The 20,910-nt window shown below is 58.0% G+C and overlaps 1 protein-coding gene across 1 annotated transcript in view; it reads left to right on the forward strand.

Annotated features, from left to right (window-relative positions):
- Window positions 1-1,444: 1,444 nt before the first annotated feature.
- WNK2 (WNK lysine deficient protein kinase 2) overlaps window positions 1,445-20,910 on the forward strand; it is a 131,596-nt gene continuing 112,130 nt past the window's right edge. The window contains 3 exon segments of the mRNA XM_053907699.1: window positions 1,445-1,698; window positions 2,118-2,422; window positions 2,424-2,807. Of these exon segments, the coding sequence (XP_053763674.1) occupies window positions 2,120-2,422; window positions 2,424-2,807 (687 nt within the window). The 5' untranslated portion in view covers window positions 1,445-1,698; window positions 2,118-2,119.

The raw sequence follows: 20,910 nt of genomic DNA on the forward strand, positions 1-20,910 counted from the left end.
CGGCAGTCTTTCGAGGTGGACACACCAGGATGGCCAGGCTGGCTCTGCAGAGGATGCTGAGGCGTTGCTATGGCAGGACTCACCCAAGGTTGTGCAAATGGCAGGGCAGGGCTAGGGGTCTCCAGCCTCCAGACAGAAAGGTCCTCACCAGCCCCCCACCCCCACCCCGTGGCCTAGCAGGCCCCCTCACCGCTCCCTGGGAAGTCCTGCTCAGATGCCTGCCTCGCAGGGTCTCAGGCAGGCTGAGCTGGTCTGGGCTCTGGGCTGGACACAAGGTAGGTGTGCTGACTGGAAAGCGTATTCTGTGCCAAATGCCCAGCCTGGAGCCAGCACACTGTGGAACCATCCTCTGAGGGGAGAGGCCCTGATCTGTGGCATCTGCCTGTTTCCATGGTGCACGTTCTCCCAGCACCACTGGGTGTCACGGAGCAGAGGTGGGAGGGATGTCCGCCCTCGTTTAACGGGTCTCCCTCCACTGGCTCCAGCACTTGGGACATCACGCTGCTCTGGGTAACAGTGGGTGGCACCTCCCCTCCGACTCTGATGTTTTGGTGTCCCGTGAGTTACTTTGTGCCACGGCGTGGAGTCCATTGGGCACCCCTCGTATCTGAGTCTATGTGTGTGCCTGCCTCATGGCACCCCAGGCCAGGGGCAGCACAATCGTGGGAAGAGCTGTCCGCCCAAGCCCTCGCTCCCGCATCTCAGTCACTGGGTCACCAGGGCCTCGCACGGAGTACCTGCAGGGTAATCTGCCATAGGCAGCCTCTCTGCAAGAGGGTTCAGGATGCCCCCTAGAGGGTCTTGTCTGTGGGAGTCCAGAAGAGGAAGAGGGAGGGAGAGATCAGGAAAGGCTCCCGGGGAGGGAGGGGGGGGGGATGGCATTTGACGAGGGTGGGGGACAAAGAACACTGTGGGCCGAGGGGCTCCTGGAGGCCTCCGCAAGCCGCTATCCAGTGGCATCGCAGTCCAGCCTCCGTCTGTGAGCTCTGGGATTTAGGCCAGATAACTTCTATCTCAGGGCCTCAGTTTGCTCAGCGGCAAGAGTGGGCATGGTGATCACAGTGCTCCCCCTCCTGATGGATCCTGTTGAAATGAGAGGTGGAAAGGCCCGAGGCTGGGGTCTGGGCTGGGGGCCGGGCTCAGGTCGCTTCCTGAGGGTGGGGGGGGACCACCTTCTAGCCTGCCCATTCTGCCCTGGCACAGGACAGGCAGGCGCGCCTGCCGGGACACGTGAGGAAGTGAGTCTGTGCCGTGTCTCTCGGGGACACGCGGACTCTCCGCAGCCAGCAGCCAGCGGGGCATTCCGGAGCCCGAGGGGGCCGGGAGCGCCGCGGCCGCCACCACAAGCCGGCCCGCAGGTGGCCGCGCGCGCACACGGCCAGGTGGGCGTGCCAGGCCCCGCCCTCCCCGCGCGCCGGCAGGGGGCGGGCAGCCGAGGCCCCGCCCTCCCCGCGCGCCGGGTCGGAGCCGGTGCCCGAGCGCAGCCGAGCCGAGCCGGAGCAGCACGCGGGAGCGCGGTCCCGCAGCGGGCCGGCAGAGAGAGCAGCGCCGAGACCCGGCCCCGAGCGAGGACCCCGGCCTCCAGCACGACTCGGCCCCCCCGGCCTCCGGCGAGGACCCCGGCCCCGGAGAGCGGCCTCGCCCGCCTCGCGCGCCCCGGCCGCCCGGCCGCGGGCATGGACGGCGCCCGCTCGCCCTGTGAGTGCCGAGCCCCCCGCCCGCCGCCTTTGTGTGCGCGCCGCGCCGCCGCAGCCCCCTCCCCGCGCGCCCCTCCTGCGCCCCGGGCCGCGTCCTTTGTGGAGCCGCCGCCCGGCCGGTGCCTCCCCGTCTCCCGCCTGTCCCCTCCGCAAGCCTAGCCCCGGCGCCCCCCCTCGCCTCCCGCCCAGGGACGACCCGGAGCGCCCCTCCCCCGGCCTCCTCCGCAGCCCGCCCCGGGGGGCCTCCCCAGGGGCGGCCCGGCAGGCGCCCTCCCCCCCTCCCCTCCCCTCCCCAACGCGGGCCTCGGGGGCCGGTGGGCAGACCCCTCCCCCGGGGCAGCCCCGCAGGGCCCTCCCGCGGCGGGCGCGGGCAGGTGCGGCGGGCCGGCGCTCACGCGGGCCGGGTGTCCTTGCCCGCAGAGATGGACGGCGATGGCGGCCGCCGGGACGGCCCCCGCGCGCTGACGGAGGCCGGGCGCGGCGCGGGGCCCGCGGGCATGGCGGAGCCGGCGGCGGTGCCGAGGGCGCGGGCGGCGCGGCCCGGGCCCCAGCGCTTCCTGCGGCGCAGCGTGGTGGAGTCGGACCAGGAGGAGCCGCCGGGCCTGGAGGCGGCCGAGGCGCCGGGCGCGCAGCCCCCGCAGCCGCTGCAGCGCCGGGTGCTGCTGCTCTGCAAGACGCGCCGCCTCATCGCCGAGCGCGCCCGCGGCCGCCCCGCCGCCCCTGCGGCCCCCCGCCGCCGCCGCCGCCGCCGTCGCGCCGCCCGGCAGCCCCGCCGACCCCGGCCCCGAGCCCGCGGGCGCGCAGGAGCCCGGCCCGGACCCCGCGCCCGCGCCCCCCGGAGAACCCCGCGAGGACGAGGCGGCGGCGGCGGCGGCGGCGGCGGCGGGGCGGGAGGACGCGGCGGCGCCGGAGGCGAGGCCCCGAGCCAGGGCGCGCCCGCCGGGGAGAGCCCGAGAGGAGGAGGACGACGAGGACCTCAAGGCCGTGGCCACCTCGCTGGACGGCCGCTTCCTCAAGTTCGACATCGAACTGGGCCGCGGCTCATTCAAGACGGTCTACAAGGGGCTGGACACGGAGACCTGGGTGGAGGTGGCCTGGTGCGAGCTGCAGGTGAGGGCGCCGGCTGCAGGTGGGCGGTGGGCGAGTGCGTCCAAGCAGCCTTGATGGTGCGCGGGGTTGGTCTGGTCTAGGGGGCAGCCGCATGTGTCCCCCTGTGTGTGCGCACCGTCTGTGGGGGTCAGGTTGCGTGCTGGAGGGTAGACCTCCCGGCGTGTGGCGGGGAAATGTGGCACAGTGTGGACCCGCGCTGGAGGGTGGGCATGGAGGGCGTGTCTGTTCGTCTGGCTCTTTCCTGACTCCCAATTCGGGGCTGGAAGCACCCAGGTGGCCTAAATGGTGGCGTCTTTGCAGCAGCTGCGTGTGGGAACTGCGGGGCCCTGTGTTGGAGCTGCCCCTAAGTGAGCACCTTCCGGAGTCTTTAAAGGGGTAGGCGTCCCAGCTGGGGATGCTTGGGGGCTGCCTGACTCGGCCTGCCCCGGGCTGGAAGTGGTCAGTGCCCTCCTGCAGCTCCCGGGGCCCACTGGCTCACAAAATGAATGGGGGAGAGGTCTTAGAACCCAGTCACGCAAGGTGCGGGTAAGGCTTTTTTTTTTTCTTCTGATGTAAAGGCTCTGGGCATGCATTTTTCATAACCTTGCCCTCATGTTGGCTGTGTCCGCCCGGCCCTAGAGATTATATAAACGGTAACCCGAGCTGCCCCGGGCCAGCCTTGGAAGCCAGAGCAGTGCCTGTCAGAGTGGGTGTTTACAGGCCCTCCCTCGTTGGGGTGGGGGCAGCTGTCCCGCACCGGCCATCCTGTGCGAGAGCCGCTGCTGGGGGTAAGCCGACCCTGGCACCCGGTAAAGTCAGAGGGCCTTCCATGCCTGACACAGGGCCACCCGCCACACTCCAGGCCGCCTGCTTTCTTGCTCAGAAACCGGATGTGGTCGTTCTGTTCTCTGGGCCCCTGCATGAGTGGGAGCCCCGCTAATTTTCGGGGTGCCGGCCTGTCCTTAGCCTTTCTCCCGAGACAGGGGGCTCCAGAGGCCACCCCTTCCTGCAGCGCCTTGGTTTTGCAGTGGACGTGTGGGGTCTTTCTGGCAGGGCTGCTGGTGCCCTGGGGAGTCCTTCAGGAGGGACTGAGCTCTCCTCCGTCGTGGCTGTGGGTTCTGGGCCCTGCTGAGGGGTGGCCTCGGTGGTCTGCGGTCTTGGGGCCCTGGTGTGCCGAGGATGACGGGGAGTGAGCTGGGTGTCACTGCTGCATAAGAGGCCCGGGGTTTTGGAAATCCGAAAGGGAGGACCGGAGAGGGGGCAGGGGATCCCGGGGTTTAGAGCGAGGCCTTGCTTCTTGGCTTCCCACTTTCCTCCCTCTCGCCGGGTGACCCCGTGTGTCACTGTGGGCACCCGCTGGTGCTCTGCCACGGCTGGCCTGTGCAGGGTGCTGGGCGGGAGCGGAGGTAGGCCTCAGCAGTGATGAGGCACTGCGGGCGCACGTGACCCTCAGGAGCCTCTTACTCTGCATCTGGCTCCCTGAGCAGAGCACAGGCCTGGAGCCTGGCTGCTGTCCAGCCTGGACTCTGGGTGCTGGTGGGGAGGCTGGAGAGGGCTTCCCATCCGTCTGGTGGTGGTTCTTGAACAGGGGGGTACGGGGAGCCCCCATTGGCCGACAGCTGTCCCAGTACTTCTCCCGGCAAGAGGGCAGCCTCTGGGGTCAGCTGCTTCTGCTGGGCAGGCCCGAGGGGGTTCTGCACCAGGTGGCCTGGAGCAGCCGGACGGCCGTCGAGAACCTGCTGTTGTTTACCCCGTTTATTGTTGAGGACCCCCCAAGGTCACCATTGCCAACACAGACGTAGTTGGTGGGAGGGTGAGGGGGATTGTAGCATCACGGGAGGAAGCCACCGGCCCCGGTGAGCGCGTCCTTAGCAGAGGAGGTGAGCATGGGGAACAGGGCGCTGAGTTGGGCCTCTGGGACCACGGCGCACCAAGGGAGGGCAACAGGTGGCATGTTGGCTTTGTACCCGGGGAGGGGGTTTCCTAGTGCCTAACGGGGAGGTGCTCACCCTCTGCTGGTCCCCGGGATTGCCGGGTGTCAGGAGTGTCCGTGGAGGGTGGTGGGTCACTGGGAGTGTTGCCTTCAGCATGGGGAGCTCCACAGGAGTCCTCCCACCCCCTGAGCCCCTTTCCTCAGCTCCCAGAAGTGCCTTGGCTGGCTGCTGTGGAAGGCCCCCAAACCGCCTCTCTGAAGTCTGTTTCCCTCTCCTGCCTTCGGGAGGCTGGGGGCCTCTGCACCTGCTGGCCTTTGCCAGAACTGCCACTCTTCTCCCAGGGTGCCCCGCCTGAGGTGGGGGAGGCCACACGTAAGACCTAGTAAGTCTGGCTCGGAGGATGTGAGCTCCCCACGACGTCCAATTTCTTTCCATAAATTAGTGTTGAGAGAGCCTTGCAGTAATGTGTGTTTGTCTCACAGCAAAGGGCAATGAGAGATGTCACCTCCTGAATTCCCCAGGTGATCAGAGCTGACGCTGAGTTGTGGGGGAAGCCATTTTTACAGAATTACCTCCCTGTCTCTTTTCTCTTGAATGAACTCTCGTTCTGGCCCCAGAGCACGTTGAGACGGCAGCCGAGGAAGCGCACACGCACTCATGACGGCTGCTCTCTCTCTGGCTCGTGTTCCCGCGTCCGCAGGTCCGTGCCGTGGTCAGCTCTGCGCCTGCACAGACCCTGTCCCAGGCTTCCCAGTGTCGGGGGCAGGTCTCGACCACTGACGCTGTCCTGGGTGGCGCAGGGCACCTTCTTACCAGCTGCCGCCTCTGAGCTGGCGTGTGTCTCTGAGGAGAGAAAATGCAGCCAGCCCAGATCTGGCTGGCATCTGGAAGTCTTGTTGGAGGCTGGAGGTGGCAATTCCTGAGTCACCTGTTCCTTTGGTGACTTTCTCAGAAGCTTGGAGAGAGCCTTTTCAACCCCCTCTGGGATGCCGCCCTGTCCTGTCTATGGCCCCCTGCCTTCTGGGGAGACGGGGTTCTCCCTGCAGAAGGCTTCGGGGAGCTGCTCTTGTGGGGCTGGGCACTGCCTCCTGCAGGGGGTCAGGGTCTCTACCTGGAACCATGTTTTCTATGCTGCTGTCTAGATGCACACCCAGCGTGGGGATCATCCTGCCTCATGGGGGTGCTGGGCCTTGACCCTCTGCTTGGAGCACTGGCAGGGCCTTTGCAGGGCTGGGGGAGTCCTAAAGATCTACTTCGGCGGCCGAGCCCCGCCAGCTGGGGACAGGTTCCTACATCCCGCGGGTACTGACATGAAGTTGTCCTGCTGTTCTGCGTTGCCCAGACATGGCTGGGCACCCAAGGGGCAGGCCTGGGTTTCAGGCCGGGGACCACAAGACCAGATGACGTCTGACTGCCGGCACCCCCTTCCTGTGGTCGTGGGGTTGCTGCGTGTTCCTGACTTGCCTGCTGTAGCTGGACGTCTGTGCGCTGCTCACCTGCCTGGGCCCTGAGTGGCTCGTTACGTGTGGGTGTGCGGGTGCCCTGGTCTCCTCGCCGTCCTCTGAGGACACTGGGGGCTGCCTGGCATCACTGCGGCCCAGAGGCCTCTCCTGTGGCCCCGGTGCCCCACCTGTGCCAGGCACGGAGCTGCATACCTGGCCTGAGGTGCCCCACCGCCCCCCACAGACAGGCCAGGGACCCAGCTTGTGGTGCTGGCAGCTTCAGACCCATGGCCTTGTCTGCTTTCGGAGTGTCCACGAGCAGGGTGACGTGGGGCAGGGGAGGGAAGTGGACACGTGGAGGGGACGGTGCTCGCTTGCTGGAATAGGATGCGTAGGACTCAGTTTGGCTGGTGGTCACCCTGCGTTTGTATTTTTATCTTTGTGTCTTTATCGCTGAGTTTTGTCCGAGAGCTGAAATTTGAAATCCGTTGCTGTCAGGGCAGAGCTTGCTTTTCCGAGTGGTGTTTCAGGTGCGTTATGGCTCACGGTTCTGGTGAGAGGCCCAGGTAGATGGGTCTCCTCCCCTTCCTTCCTGTGCAAAAATGCGATGCGGTGTGGGCGAGGCCGGCGTGCGCAGTGGTGACAGGTAAGCATCCTGAGCTGAGGGTCGCTGTTGTGGGCACGCTGAGTGCCCGTGACTCGTTCCCGCTGCCCAGCGTGTGTCTGTCAGGGCGTCCTCGGAGGTCCTGGACCTGGGGCACTGGGCCGAGCCTGACAAGGGCCCGATTGCCAAGGAACTTGGGCCCCAGAACGAGGACCCTGTTCTCATTTGTGGAGGGCTTGTGGGCATCTCCCCCGCTACCAGTGTGCTTTCCGGTCGTGGCTGCGGGCTTACTCAGGTGTACAAGCTTTGCGGGCAGGCTGTTAGCCAGAATGTGACGGCAAGAAAAAAAATTGTAAAGTGGGTAGGGAGCTGTTCCGGAGGGTTCCAGATGCCAGGTCCTAGGTGAGGGGTGCAGCGGGGCAGGCTGCTGCGTTTCGTTGGCTCACTTGGCGTGGGTTTAGCGTGTGCCCTGGTTCCAGCCTGGGGGTACCGCAGTGAGCCGGACAGGCCACATCAGGGTGTGAGAGTCAGGTCTTCACGGAGGAGGTGAGGGAGTGTGGGGAGAGGCCATCCTGCGGTCCTGGCTGGCCCTGTGCCTGCCACTCACCTTCCAGAACGGCTCAGACTTGCGGCCCTGTGCGTGGCCATAGGCCTCTCTTGGGGCCTGTGGCTTGGGCCAGCTGTAGGCTGAAGCTGGATGGTACCCAAGGTGATGACACGGAAGTCCAGATCACCTCTTTGAGGGAACAGCACTTGACCTGGTCTGCGGAGGTTCGGGCGTCCGTGTGGCTGAGCGGCAAGGTGGAAACTGCCTGTGGCACTGGGCAGGGTGTTTGGGAGCCTCACAGCCGGGCTGGACACCCTGCCCAGTGCACACAGACGCCCCAGAGGAGGGACCCTGCTGCGTTTGGACCCCGGGCCCCCAAGTTTCCCAGTGGGGAGGCCTTGGGGACGACACCTGCCTTTGTGAGCCTTGGTTTACCTATCTGTGTAGTGGGCATGGAGCTAGCCGACCTCATGGGGTCTTGGGGACTATTGAGAAGTGTTTGGCCTCTAGCACAGAGCAGGCACCCAGCGTGAAGCTCCCCCTGCAAAAAAAAAAAAAAAAAAAAAACCATTGTGAAGAGAGCGGCTGGCAGGGGAGGAGCCTGGAGGCCTGCCTGTGGGCAGGGGCTGGTGTCCCTGGGTGGTGCAGGGCCTCCCAGGTGCGGGCCGGCGGCGGGGGCCTGTGCTCAGTTTGAGTTCCTGGCTGCCGCTGAGGCAGATAAGGAAGAGGTGTGAACACGGCAGCTGGAGTCCCTAAGAAGCAGGCTAGGATCTCCCTCTGGCCACAGAGGATGTAGGGGCTGTTTGGGTGGAGAGGCCCCGGATGGTGGCTCAGGACGGGGAGGGCGGTCGGAGGTCAGCATCCTGACGGTTGGCTGCGGGTGTGCTCGCTTCGGATAGTTTTCGAATCCAGTCCTGTTCCCTGGAGGCTGGGATTCTAAGATTTCCCAGGATACTCGCTCACTAACTCTAATTTATGTTGGCGTTCCTTAAACACGTGTCACATTTTTTGGGAAAAGGATAAAAGAAAGGGATCAAGACAGTGCGATGTTGGCAAAAGAACAGCTAGTTCAGTGGAACAGGACCGCGAGCCCAGAAACAGACCCAGATGAATGCAGGTAACTGACCTTTGACAAGGGAGCAGAGACAACCCTGGGGAGCAGAGACCCGCCTCTTCAACAGCTGGTGTTGGGACAGTCGGATGTCCACATGCGAAGAAGCGAATGTGCATAGACCTTACTCCACAAAATTAATTCAGAATGGGTCGGAGACCTAAATGCACCCTACAAAACTATAAAACTCCTGGAAGATGACAGAGAGTCTGGACGAGCACGAGCTTGGCAAGGACTTCTCTTACTTTATCTTATTTTAATTCCGGTGCAGGTAACATACAGTGTAGTAACATTAGTTTCACGTGTGTGCTGTGGCGATTCAACATCTCGTACATCACCCAGTGCTCATCACACGTGCCCTCCTTAATCCCCAAAACCTTCTTCCCCCACCCATCCCCACCCCCCCCGCATCCCCTCGGGTGGCCATCAGTTTGTTCTCTGTAGTTGAGACTCTGTTTCTTGGTTTGTCTCGCTTTTTTCCCCCTTTGCTTGTTGGTTTTGTTTCTCAAATTCCACACACGTGTGAAATCATACGGTATCTGTCTTTCTCGGACTGACTTATTTTGCATACCATAATAGTCTGTGGCTCCATCTGTGTCATTGCAAATGGCAAGATTTCATCCTTTTCATGGCTGAGTAATAGTCTGTTGTGTATAAACCACTTCTTCCTTATTCATCGCTCAATTGGCACTCGGGTTCCTTCCATATCTTGGCTACTGTAAATGTGTTGCTGTAAATGTAGGGTGCGTGTATCCCTTTGAATTAGTGTTCTTGTATTTTTGAATAAGTACCTACAAATGTAGTCGCTAGGTCGTGAGGTAGTTCTATTTTAACTTTTTGAGGAACCTCCACGTTGTTTTCCAGAGTGGCTGCACCAGTTTGCATTCCCACCGGCAGTGCAAGAGGGTTCTTTTTTCTCCACATCCTTTCCAACACCTTTTTGTTTCCCGGGTGTTTGATTTTAGCCATTCTGACAGGTGTGAGGCAATAGCTTATTGTGGTTTTGACTTGTGTTTCCCTGATGATGAGCGATGTTGAGATGATTTCGTGTGTCTCTTAGCCATCTGGATGTCTTCTTTGGAGAAATAGCTGTTCCTGTCTTCTGCCCATTTGTAATTGGGTTGTTTGTTTTTTGGGTGTTGAGTTGTCTAAGTTCTTTACATATTTTGGATACTAACCCTTGATCCGATATGTCATTTGTAAGTATCTTCTCCCATTCAGTAGATTGCCTTTTAGATTTGTTGGTTGTTTTCTTTGCTCTGCAGAAGCTTTTTGTTTTAATTTTAAAAATTTTAGTGTTTATTTTGAGAGAGACGGAGAGGCACAGAGAGGAGAAGAGAGAGAATCCCAAGCAGGCTCCACGCTGCCAGCACAGAGCCGAACGTGGGACTCGAACTCACAAAACCTTGAGATCGTGACCTGAGCCGAGATCAAGACTTGGGCGCTGAACTGACTGAGCCACCTAGGTGTGCCAGAAGCCTTTTATTTTGATGTAGTCCCAATAGTTTATCTTTGCTTTTTTTCCCTTCTCTCCAGAGACATGTCTAGGAAAAGGTTGCTATGGCTGATGTCAGAGAACGAACTGCCTGTGCTCTCTTCTAGGATTTTTGTGGTTCCAGGTCCTACCTGTAGGTCTTTAATCCATTTTGAGTTTGTTTTTGTGTGTGGTGTAAGAAAGGATCCAGTTTCATTCTTTTGTGTATAGCTGTCCACTTTTCCCAACACCATTTTTTGAAGAAACTGTCCTTTTCCCATTGTATATTCTTGTGTCCTTTATTGAAAATCAGTTGACCGCATAGTTGTAGGCTTATTTCCGGGTTTTCTGTTCCGTTCCGCTGATCTATGTCTCTATTTTTTGTGCCAGTACCATACTGTTTTGATCACTATGGTTTTGTAATACTTGGAATTGCGATACTTTGCTTTTCTTTTTCAAAATTGCTTTGGCTCTTTGAGGTCTTTTGTGGTTCCATACAAATTTTAGGATTGTTTCTTTAGCTCTGAAAAAAATGCTGGTGGTTTTTTGGTAGAGATTGAATTAAACGTGTAGATTGCTTTGGGTAATACAGACATTTTCACAATATTTGTTCTTCCAGTCCATAAGCACGGAATGTCTTTCCATTCCTTTTTTTTTCTTTAAGTTTATTATTTATTTTGAGAGAGAGCGTGTGTGAGAGAGTGGGTGCACGTGAGTGGGGCGTGGGGCAGAGAGGGAGAGAGAGAATCCCAAGCAGGTCCACGTTCAGTGCCGAGCCCGACACTGGGCTTGATCCTATGACCATGAGCTGAAGATAAACGTCAGATGCTCAACCACCTGAGCCACGCGGACATCCTGTCTTTCCAGGTCTTTTTTTTTTTTTTTTTTAATGTTTTTATTTATTTTTGAGACAGAGAACATGAGCTTGGGTGGGGCAGAAAGAGAGAGAGAGAACAGCAACTGAAGCAAGCTCAGTGCTGACAGCAGAGAGCCTGATGCAGGGCTTGAACTCATGAGCCGTGAGATCATGTCTCGAGCCGAAGTCGGACGCTTGATCAACAGAGCCACCTGGGCGTCCTATTTTTCCAGTTCTTTGTGATGTCTTCGGTTTCCTTCATCAGTGTTCTGTAGTCTTCAGAGGACAGGTCTTTCACCTCCTTGGTTAGGTTTATTCCTAGGTATCTTATTATTTTTGGTGCAATTGTAAATGGGATTGTTTTCTTAATTTCTCTCTTGCTACTTAGTGTATAGAAATGTAACCGATTCCTGTGTATTAATTTTGTATCCTGTGACTTTACTGAATTCGTTTATCAGTTCTAGTAGTTTTTTGGTGGAGTCTTTAGGAATTCTGTGTATAGTATCATGTCACCTGCAAATAGTGAAAGTTTTATTTCTTTCTTACCAGTTTGGATGCGTTTTATTTCTTTTTCTTGCCTGATTGCTGAGGCCAGGACTTCCTGTGTTGAATAAAAGTGGTGAGAGTGGACATCCGTGTCTTGTTCCTGGCCTTAGAGGGAAGCGCTCCCTGTTTTAAACCATTGAATATGTTAGCTGTGGGGTTTTGAAAGATATGTACATATACATATACACACACATGTATATGCATATAAGTATATATATGTACATATATGTACACACACACATATATATATAGTTAAGGCATGTTCCTTTTTTAAAAAAACTTTTTAAAATTTTAAAAACTTTTTAAACTAAATTTTATTTAGTTTTGAGAGAGAGAGAGCATGAGCAGGGGAAGGGCAGAGAGAGAGAGACATAGAATCTGAAGTAGGTTCTGGGCTCTGAGCTGTCAGCACAGATGTGGAGCTGGAACCCACGAACCGTGAGATTATGACCTGATGCTCAGTCAGATGCTCAACCTACTGAGCCACCCAGGTGCCCTGAGGTATGTTCCTTCTAAACCTACTTTGTTGAGGGTTTTATTTTAAATGTGTATTTATCTTTGAAAGAGAGAGCATGAGCATGGGATGGGCAGAGAGAGGGGGGGACAGAGGACTTGAAGCACGCTCTGTGCTGACAGCAGTGAGCCTGACATGGGGTTTGAACCCATGAACTGTGAGATCATGACCTGAGCCAATGTCGGACACTCAGCCACCTGAGCCACCCAGGCGCCCCTTGTTGGGAGTTTTTATCAAGAATGGATGCTGTACTTTGTCAGGTGCTTTTTCTACATCTGTTGAGACGATCATATGGTTCTTACCTTTTCTCTTATTGATGTGATGTATCACGTTCATTGTTTTGCAAATACCGAACCACTCTTGCAAACCAGGAATAAATTCGACTTGATCATGGTGCATGATTTTTTAAAATGTATTGTTGGATTTGGTTTGCTAGTATTTTGTGGTGGATTTTTGCATCTGTGTCCATCAGGGATATTGGCCTGTAGTTCTCTTGTTGTGTCTTTTTTTTTCTTACATTTTTTTTTATTTTTCAGAGAGAGAGAGAGAGGGAGACAGAGCACAAGTGGGGGAGGGGCAGAGAGAAAGAAAGAGAGAGAGAGAGAGAGAGACAGAATGCGAAGCAGGCTCCAGGCTCTGAGCTGTCAGCACAGAGCCCGACGTGGGGCTCAAACTCACAACCCATGAGATCATGACCCTGAGCTGAAGCCGGATGTTTGACTGAGCCACCCAGGCGCCCCTTTTGTTGTGTCTTTATCTGGTTTTGGTATCAAGGTGATACTCTTGGCAGTGACATTTTAAATACAAACCAAGGGCACAATCTATGAAAAAAAAAATCTTAACATACCAAGAATCCCTAAAACTCAACAATCAGAGAACAAACAACCTGACTAAAACGGGCCACAGACACCTCCCCATAGAAGACGCACACACCGCGAAGAAGCACGCTCCACATCACTCGTCACCAAGAAAATGCAAATTAAAACTAGATTGCACTGCACATCTAGAACGGCCGAAATCCAGAGCACTGAGCAACATGTGCTGGCGAGGGCGCACAGCTGTGGGAGCGCCCGGTCACAGCTGCAGGGAACGCAGAGCGGTGCAGCCGCGTGGGAAGGCTGCTCCTTACAAACCTGAACATGCTCTTCCCATTCGATCCGCCGAGCAAACCCGAGGTGTTGACCTGAACAAGCTAAAAACCGGTATCTACACAAAACCTGCACGCCATTCTGTAACAGCTTTACCAAAAACTTGGAAGCATCCAAGATGTCCTTCAGTGGGGGATGGACAGATACCCTGTGTCCCTCCAGACAAGGGGATATTACTCAGCACTAGAAAGAAGTGAGTTATTAAGTCATGAAAAGGCAGAAACGAATCTTAAATGCATATTACTAAGTGAAAGAAGCCAGTTCGAGAAGGCTCCATACTGTGTGATTCCAACTATGAGTTCCGGAAAAAGGCACAGTTGTGCAGCCAGTAAAGACTTGGTGGTTCCTGGGGGTTGGGTGGGGGGTGAATGGGGGCAGCACAGGGCAATTGGAGGCAGTGTAACTACTCTGTGTGATCCTGTGATGAGTGTCCTAATACATTTGTCCAAACCACAGAACGTAACACGCCAGGAATGAACCCTGACAGGTGAACTATAGACTCTAGTTAATAATGTATCCGTCCTGCCGCATCAGTTACAATAAAGTACCCAGTGCAGCTAATGAGAGGAGGCTGAGTGGGGGTCGTAAGGGAGTATGTGAGAATTCTGTACTGTCTGCTAAATCTTTCTGTAAACCTAGAACCTCTCTAAGAAATAGTCTGTCAGTTTAAAAAAGCCACGGTTACAGCCACGTTAAAGAAGCTTGCAGATATGGAACACCCCACTCCGAATTCCAGTGATTTGCCTGTTCTCCTTGGGCTCTTGTTCCCACACATATGTGCACTCTACAACTGCAGTGGCATCCACAGGGGTGTCCCAGGTTTTAAAATCTTTTTGTTTCTAAAAGGTCTTTTAGGAGCACCTGGGTGGCTCAGTTGGTTGAGTGTCTGCCTCTTGATTTCGGCTGAGGTCATGATCCCAGGGTCATGGGATTGAGCCCCCATCGGGAGTTATCAGCACAGAACCTGCTTGAGATTCTCTCTCTCCCCCCACCCTTGCCCCCCCAATAGATAAATATATAAATAATCCTTTAATGCTGTCTTTTCAAGGAGAGGCTATGTTTCAGGGTTCAGTACTGTTTTAGTTTGCTGTTCTAGAAAGTTCTCAGCCATGCTGGCCGTGTGGGGGAAGCCGGGCCGGACCGAGTGTTCTAGGCCCCAGAGAGGTGGCTCTGGGTTATGGGCTCCCTGAGTGTCTGTCCTGGGGTATTGGTGCTGGGAGGGCCCAGACATGTGGTCCCTGTCATGCCTGCCTCCCCACGAGCTGGGCATATTTCCCACAGGGTTCAGGAGGGAGATCTCTCCACAGTGGCTCCAGAAATGAAGATGTCATGGTATGAGCCCCGCCCAGACCCTTGGGCAGAGGAGCTGCTGGGGCTGAGTGGGGTACTGGGCGAGGCTTGGTACTTCCGGGCCCCAGTGTTCTACAGAAGGCTGCCTTGGCTGGGGTTGTCCTCTGCAGAGAGATCTGAGCGTGGCTGTCAGCTGGCTGCATGCAGAGAGTGGGCGGGAAGGACTTTTTTGGACTCCTAGACCACCTGTGAGCTCATTGGGTCTTTGGAACCACCTAAAGAGATTTGGGGACTCTGCTTTTACAGACGAGGAGGCTTGGGGTGGGGAGGGGGTAGCTCACACAGTGAGGCAGTGCCTGGTGGCATGGCCTAGGTTTCTTCCCTGATGGGGAGTGCTGGGTCAGGCAGGCATTGCTGTTGCAGTACTTCTCAGGGCCTTTAAAATGCCCATGGTGTCGTGAAGCTCTCAAGGGGGTGTAGGAGGCCTTTTCTTTTCTTTCCCTTTCTTTCCCTTTCCCTTTCCCTTTCCCTTTCCCTTTCCCTTTCCCTTTCCCTTTCCCTTTTCCTTTCCTTTCCTTTCTTTTCCTTTTCCTTTTCCTTTCCTTTTCCTCTCCTCTCCTCTCCTCTCTTCTTTCCTTTTCCTTTCTTTTCCTTTCTTTTTTCTTTTCTTTTCTTTTCCTTTCTTTTCCTTTTCCTTTTCCTTTTCCTTTTCCTTTTCCTTTTCCCTTTCCTTTCCTTTCCTTTCCTTTCCCTCTCCTCTCCTCTCCTCTTTTCCTTTTCCTCTCCTCTCCTTTTCCTTTTCCTTTTCCTTTTCCTTTTCCTTTTCCTTTTCCCTTTCCTTCTCTCCTCTCCTCTCCTCTCCTCTTTTCTTTTCTTTTCTTTTCTTTTCTTTTCTTTTCTTTTCTTTTCTTTTCTTTTCTTTTCTTTTCTTTCTTTTCCCACTGCTTCATGGGAGCAGGACAGGCTCTGGGGAGCAGTGTGGCAGCCAAATACTGGTTGAGATGTGGATGTCCGCATAGAACGCCTTGGCCCCATGGCAAACACCATGAGGGCTTCCGCCTGATTCATTGGTGGTGCCGTTGGCAGTGCTGAGAGCTAGGCATGGAACATGGCCCTTGAGATCCCCACCTGTCTCTGGCTGGATGCTGTGGGGAGGAACCCATGCTCCCCAGTGTCTACTCTTCCCCCCCAGGGTCCCTGCTCTCCTGGCTGTTGCTCACGAGCGGATGAGCTTGGAGAATTCTCAGCTGTGAACCGAGTGTGGCTGAGCAATGCAGACTTGTCATCATTCCCAGAATCTGAGACGTAGGCCAGGCAAGGGCCCTCGTGGCGTAGCAGTGTCGGCAGGGACAGTGGCGCTTTCCCGTTTTCTGCTCTCCTCAGCCGTGTTGGACTTGTCCGCAGGCTCATTGCCTCATGGTGCAAAAAGGGTGCCATAGCTTCAGGCGGCACAGCCATGTGTGAGATCAGGAAGCAAGTGGGTAGGTGGGAGTTCGTATTGTAATCCACGAAGGAAACCGTTTACCAGTAAAAGACCTTGGTCCCCCAGGTCAGAGTGGAAGGGCACGTCTGGCCGGAAGGGCATCTGGGGAAATGCATGGGAGTCTGGGAAAGACCGGACCTGCTGGTGTGGATGGATTTTGTTGGGGCTGGGGCGGTGGGTTTTGTTGGTGGGGGGGGGGGGGGTCAGGCTGTGAGGGGCGCCTGCCTGTGTCTGCTGTGGTTACCTGGTGTCTGCCAGGCCCTGCTGGGGCCTGCGTGCGGTGGGGCCCTCCGCCCAGGCCTGTCTCACCGGCACCACGCCCACCGCGCCCTCTGCTGTGGGCACCTGGGGGGCTGCCTGCTCCTCCTGCCGCGGGACTGCGTCCCCGCCTGCCACCGGCAGCCCCGCACTCCTCTCTCCCCTCATGAGAGCCGCCTCCTCTCTGCCAGCGACCCAGCGTCCACTTTCCCGCAGACGTTTTCTCTGGAAAAACTTGGGAGAGTTGGGCTGCCAGGTGTTCACGTCTCGCTGCATGTGCCGTATCGCTGGAGTTCTGCCCACGATTCACCCGGCCTGTGGCCACCGTGCCCTGAGCGCCGCTCGTGTGCCCACAGGACCACGGCTCTGTGTCACGCTCCCACCTGACTTGCATGCCGTTAGCCACGTGTCTCACGTGGGCTGTGCTTCCCAGCAGTGCTGACGGTTTTCCCGTTTGGATCCGGTCGGGAGTCGTGAGCTGCCTGTGCTTGTCGTGTCAGTTTTCATCCAGGACGATGCTTCCGCTTTGTCTTTTTTTTTTTTTTTTAAGTGTATTTATTTATTTTGAAAGAGAACGGGTGCGCAGGTGCGAGCCGGGAGGGGCAGAGAGACAGAGACCGGGAATCCCGGGTAGACTCTGCACTGTCGGTGCAGAGCCCGGACCCGGGGCTCGATCCCATGACCTGTGACATCATGACCTGGGCCGGAAGCGGGAGTCAGAAGCTTGACCGACTGAGCCCCTTGGGCGCTCAGTTTTTTATCATTGTTTTTGAATCTCCGGAGGCACTGCCTTTTTGTCCCACAGACGCTGGGCTGCGGGCCTCCAGGCTTCCGCACGGCCTCAGGCTGCGTCTCTGGGACTCGCCGTGGTGGTGATGCTGGTGCTGGTCGCAGATGCAGGTCAGGCTGGCGCCCGCGGTCACACGTGCTGGGGCCTCTTGCTCGTGGCGGGTCCGTGTCACGAGATGGAGAGGGGACTCTGCAGAGCGGCTACTCTGCGGTCCCCACGGTGTCTGACCTGTGGCCTCAGAGTCGAGGGACACTCCAGCTGGAACCTTCCAGGCTTTTGGAAAGACAAATCTGACCACGTTAGTCCTCTTCCCAGTGGGCAGTTGGAGGCAGAGCCGGGGCCTGAAATAGGCCGCTGGGGCTGCCTCGGGGGAGCTGGGGTGTGGGCGTGGTGGTCCTGGGGCTCAGGGCTGCAGGCCTCCTGCCATCCCCGAGCGGCCGGCCCCCTGTTTGAGGTGACTTGCTGTCCCCTGAGCTCCTGAGCCCCTGGGGGGTCCCCAGCTGCATGAATTTCCCCTGCAGGAGAAAGAGGCCCCGCGGGGGTCGGGGTGGGGGCTGCCTGGTGGTCCTGTTCGCTCCACCCCATCTGTGGGCCAGCCCTGGGCCCCTGCAGTGGGCAGGGGCTGTAGGACAGATAGGGAGGCCACTGCTGGGGTACTTCCAGGCACGTGAGATCCTAGGAAGGTCATGCTGTGACTGATGCTGAAACCTGCCCCGGGCCCCTTCCTGTGACATAGTGGTGTTCACCTGGGCACCTGCCCTTCTTGGTCTTTTTCATGTTCTTTGGTATTTTTGCAAAGTCATGACTGGAGCGTCTGACTAACGTGTGCAGTGATGGTGAATCACTCACCACGGACAGACTGCGTCCCCTACCTGCCCCAGCTTTGGCGAGAACCCGCCTCAGGGGCGAGGGGGCCACCAGCCTCCCCTGTCCCTGGGGGCGAGCTCAGGGTGGGCTTAGCCCCGGCCCTGCCCGTGGCTGGGTGCAGGTGGTGGGGTGGGGGGGTGTTGGGGGGGAGTGGCTGATAAATCCGGGTGCCTTCTCTTGTGCCCTGTGGGTGAAGCTCCTCAGCCTGGCTGTTGTTGGGGCCCCCGTGCTGTGCCTTCAAGCTGGGAAGTCACCTTGCTAGGTTGGCCACCAGCAGTCCCCTGACATCTGCCTGGACAGGTTCCCAGGGTTTCTCCTCCTTCGAGTTGAGCGAGAGAGAGTATTTGGTTGTCTCGGAGGAAGCATTGCAGAGTCTAGGGGGAGAGGGGGTGGGGCAGGGGCCGGGCAGGGCTGCCAGCACTGGGGGGCTTTGGGGGCCCTGTTTGCTTGGGTTTAGGGAAATGCTGTCCTCCTACGCCTTGCAATACCAGTGACCCACCTGCGGGGACCACAGAGTCATCGTTTGTCCGCAGCCTGAGGGGCCCCAGGCCATTGGGCCGTCCGTGCTCCTAGAGGGGAGCAGGTTCCCCAGGTCTGGCTCTGGACGGCCGCAGGCAGAACAGGGCTTGGTCCTAGGGGACCTGATGGAATGGTCTAGAGGGCTGCATGTTTTTGGGTCCTGGGGACACAGACCACACCCCACCTTGCCCTGACACATGTGTGAGCCACACTAGCGTGTGTTCCTCTAGCATGACATGGGGCTGTCTTGTCACATGGACTGTTGGGGTGCTTGAGGGACAGAAGCTCCTAGGGGTGGTGGCCGTCTGTCCTTTGGCAGGCTTCTAGACGTTTCCTTGGGAGCATCCCAGCCAGAGTGTTCTCTTCCTGTGACAGCCACCGCTGAACTGGACATTTGAGGTTCTAGGCGAGGTCTCGTGGCACAGGCGTGGGGGCACCGTGCAGCCTGACCCTGGAGCGGCCACGTGGGAAGGGGGAGGGAGGCCAGGAGGGCTGGTGTGACCACGGGGGGAAGGAGAACACCTGGGTTTGTCTGTTACTGTAGGCGTGCTCCTGTGAGTGATTTGGGGTTGGGAGGGGTAGGGCAGAGACCCTGGCAGGAGGTGCTGGGGGGCATGAGGTGGGGCATCCCGGATACCTGTGGATGGGATTCCTGGCCTTTGGGCACCAGTGGACCACTTGCCCTACCTACACCATGTGCTGGTGTGGGTGCAGTCCCTGGGGGTTTGTCTGCTCCCTCCTGTCCTCCTGGCTGCCTGTGGCAGGTCGGTGAATGCCTGCTGGATGGCGTGCCCACGGCGCCTGCAGGGAGGCTCCCCAGGGCTGGGCGGGGGGGGGGGGTCTGTGCAGGTTTGTGGAAGGAAAGTTAGGCAAAAGTGGGAGGTGCCCCCCTCCAGGGATGGGGTGGACCAGTTGAGGGACATCAGCTAGAAATGAGATGAAGCAAAAGCAGGTGAAAATAGTGAATGGTTTTGTTTTGTTTTTTCTTTTTTCTTTCTTAATTTTTTTAACATTTACTTATTTTTGAGAGAGAGAGAGAGCATGTGCGCAGCGAGCAGGGGAGGGGCAGAGAGAGAGGGAGCACAGAATCTGAAGCAGGCTCCAGGGTCTGAGCTGTCAGCACAGAGCCCCACGTGGGGCTGAAAGCCACAGACGGTGAGATCATGACCTGAGCTGAAGTCGGACGCCTAACCACCTGAGGCACCCAGGCGCCCCTAAAACAGGGGGGGCAGGTGGGATTCTGCACATGTGGAATGGTTGAGGGTGCTGTGCTCGTGGCTCCGTTTTTTTTTTTTTTTTTTTTTTTGATGTTTTATTTATGTTTGAGAGAGAGAGAGACCGAGAGAGACAGAGTGCGAACGGAGGAGGGGCAAAGAGAGAGGGAGACACAGAATCTGAAGCAGGCGCCAGGCTCCCAGCTGTCAGCACAGAGCCCTGCACGGGGCTTGAACCCAGGAACTGCGAGATCGTGCCCTGAGCCCAAGTTGGACACAACCGACAGTCACCCAGGCGCCCTGGCTTCGTTGTTTTAGAAGAAGCGTTGCTGGAAGCCGGTCAGGTCGTCGGGGCCCCGCCGGGTGCAGATGTGTGCCCTGGGCTCTGGCAGGTGCCCACATGCTGTCCGGGAGGTGGCGTGTGCGCCCTGGAACCCACACGTGGCCCGTACGGTGTGTGTGCCGTTTCCTGTGCGTGTCAGGATGCCCTTCGGCGCTCGGCCCGGCTGCACCGGCCGGCTTCCTGTCCCTTTCCCACCGTGCCTGGGGTCCCTGGTCTGTGGGACCACATGCCTGCTGCTGACCCAGGGCAGCCGGGTTTGGATGTTACAGGCGAGAGGCAGGCTGTGGTGGGCGTGGGCATCGTGCTGCTCTCTCCCTGGTCCTCCGCAGCACACGAGGTGCCTGTGTGCCCACCCGGGTGGATGCACACGCACGTCACTGCTTCCGGCTCCCTTGGAGGCCCAGGCGTGGACAGCTGGCCGACCCCGGCCGGCCCTGGGCTCTGTGTGCAGCCAGCGAGGACCAGACCGCGGTGGGCACGCTCGGGCCCTGCGGAGGGGGCAGCCGCTCGATCACCTGCACCTCTGTGTGTCCAGGAAGCCCGGCATTTGGCTCACTGCCGGCCTGCCTGAAATGGGCCGTGAGCCCCTGTAAATATTTGATGACTGCCATGATAGCAGACAAAGGCCTGCTCTGTTCCCAGAGGGAGCGAGATGGTGACACTGGAACGTTCTGGCCCTGCAGGCTGCTTCCTGGAGTGGCTCACAGATGCCCGTTTTTTTGAGGCAGGCCCTTTGTGTCTGTGAGCAGAGCAGGGCCCTGTGCGGCCTGGCAAGGTGGAGCTGAGACAGCGCCGCTGCCAGCTTTCCACCTGGAACCGGCCGGGCCCTCTTCCAGGGCCGTGAGCCCGGCCAGAGGTCACAGTGGGGTCTTGCCCTTCAGATGCAGCCGGGGACAGACTCCTGGCCACAGGCCCCGGGGAGAGGTCCCGAGGGGTCTGGGGCACGGGGGCTTGGCATGGGCGCCTGGCCGCCCAACAGAGGGGTCACCGCCCGGCCGGCACGGTCGGGCCCTGGTGGGCTTGGCCTGGACTGCCGCCGATGTGTCGCACGCCTGCCCCCCGGGCCTGGTGTTGCAGTGGCTCCCTGCTTGATGGCTGCTGGGTATGTGGCACAGTGTCGTTGAAGGTGATGGCCCTTGCTGGCCTAGGGGTGCGGCTGGAAGAGGCCAGCCTGCCCTGTGGGT

The sequence above is a fragment of the Panthera pardus genome, unplaced genomic scaffold (assembly GCF_024362965.1).
Source record: "Panthera pardus isolate Hobbes unplaced genomic scaffold, ASM2436296v1 HiC_scaffold_20, whole genome shotgun sequence".
Classification (NCBI taxonomy): domain Eukaryota; kingdom Metazoa; phylum Chordata; class Mammalia; order Carnivora; family Felidae; genus Panthera; species Panthera pardus.